This window comes from Chlorella variabilis (genome assembly GCF_000147415.1).
Source record: "Chlorella variabilis unplaced genomic scaffold CHLNCscaffold_11, whole genome shotgun sequence".
Taxonomy (NCBI): Eukaryota; Viridiplantae; Chlorophyta; class Trebouxiophyceae; order Chlorellales; family Chlorellaceae; genus Chlorella; species Chlorella variabilis.
Genome location: NW_005435077.1, coordinates 458,426 through 459,233, shown reverse-complemented (window position 1 = coordinate 459,233; position 808 = coordinate 458,426). Strand labels below are relative to the sequence as shown.

The 808-nt window shown below is 67.9% G+C and overlaps 1 protein-coding gene across 1 annotated transcript in view; it reads left to right on the top strand.

Moving 5' to 3' along the window:
- Positions 1-239: 239 nt before the first annotated feature.
- Positions 240-808, top strand: part of CHLNCDRAFT_134300 (hypothetical protein) — a gene marked incomplete at both ends in the record, with an annotated part of 3,467 nt that continues 2,898 nt past the window's right edge. The window contains 2 exons of the mRNA XM_005847359.1: positions 240-290; positions 497-583. Of these exons, the coding sequence (XP_005847421.1) occupies positions 240-290; positions 497-583 (138 nt within the window). The remainder of the gene's footprint in view (positions 291-496; positions 584-808) is intronic.

The window sequence follows — 808 nt, the reverse complement described above, 5'->3', positions numbered from 1 at the left end:
GTAGGGGTGGGGGTGCCTGGCGGGCTGCCCACCTGGCCACACGCACCACGCCGCAACACTTCTCTGCTGCCTTGCCTCCTCCACCCCCTCTCTCACAGACACACACCCACTCATCCTGCCTGTCCTCCCCTCCCCTCCCCTCCCCTCCCCTCCCCTCCCCTCCCCTCCTCTCCCCTCCCCTCCCCTCCCTCCCCTTCCCTGCCCCTGCCCAGGTGCTAGAGCACAACTACCGGCTCAAGATGATGTACAGCCCAGACTACCGGGGGGTGGACACGGAGCAGGCGCTGTCGGTGAGCTCCTGCCATGCTTGTCATGCCCCCCGGTCGCCCTGCCGCGCCCACGCCGCCGCCCGCTCGCCTGCCTTGCTCCCTCACTCTTGCCCTGGCGGATCAGGCCCCGCCCTGTACAAGCTCGCTCGCTGGGTCCCAACCGCCGCCGCCACACGCTCCCCTGCCCCGCCCCTGCCCTGCCCTGCCCTGCCCCGCCCTACCTGCAGGACTTCCGGGCCCGCATCCGCAAGTACGAGGACGGGTACGAGACGATCATGGACCGCACGGTTCACTACATCAAGCTCATAGACATGGTCACGGGTGGGCGGGGCGGCGGGTGGTGTGTGTGTGTGTGTGGTGTAGGTGTGTTAGTGTGTGTGTGTGAGGTGTGTTAGTGTGTTAGTGTGTGTGTGTGTGTGGTGTGTGTGTGTTAGAGGTGCCCGCTCTCCTCCTGGCCACCGTCCTGCCTCCCCAGCCTCAGCCCGTCAGTACGCCCACCCCACCCCACCCCACCCCACCCCACTCCCCACCGCTCCACC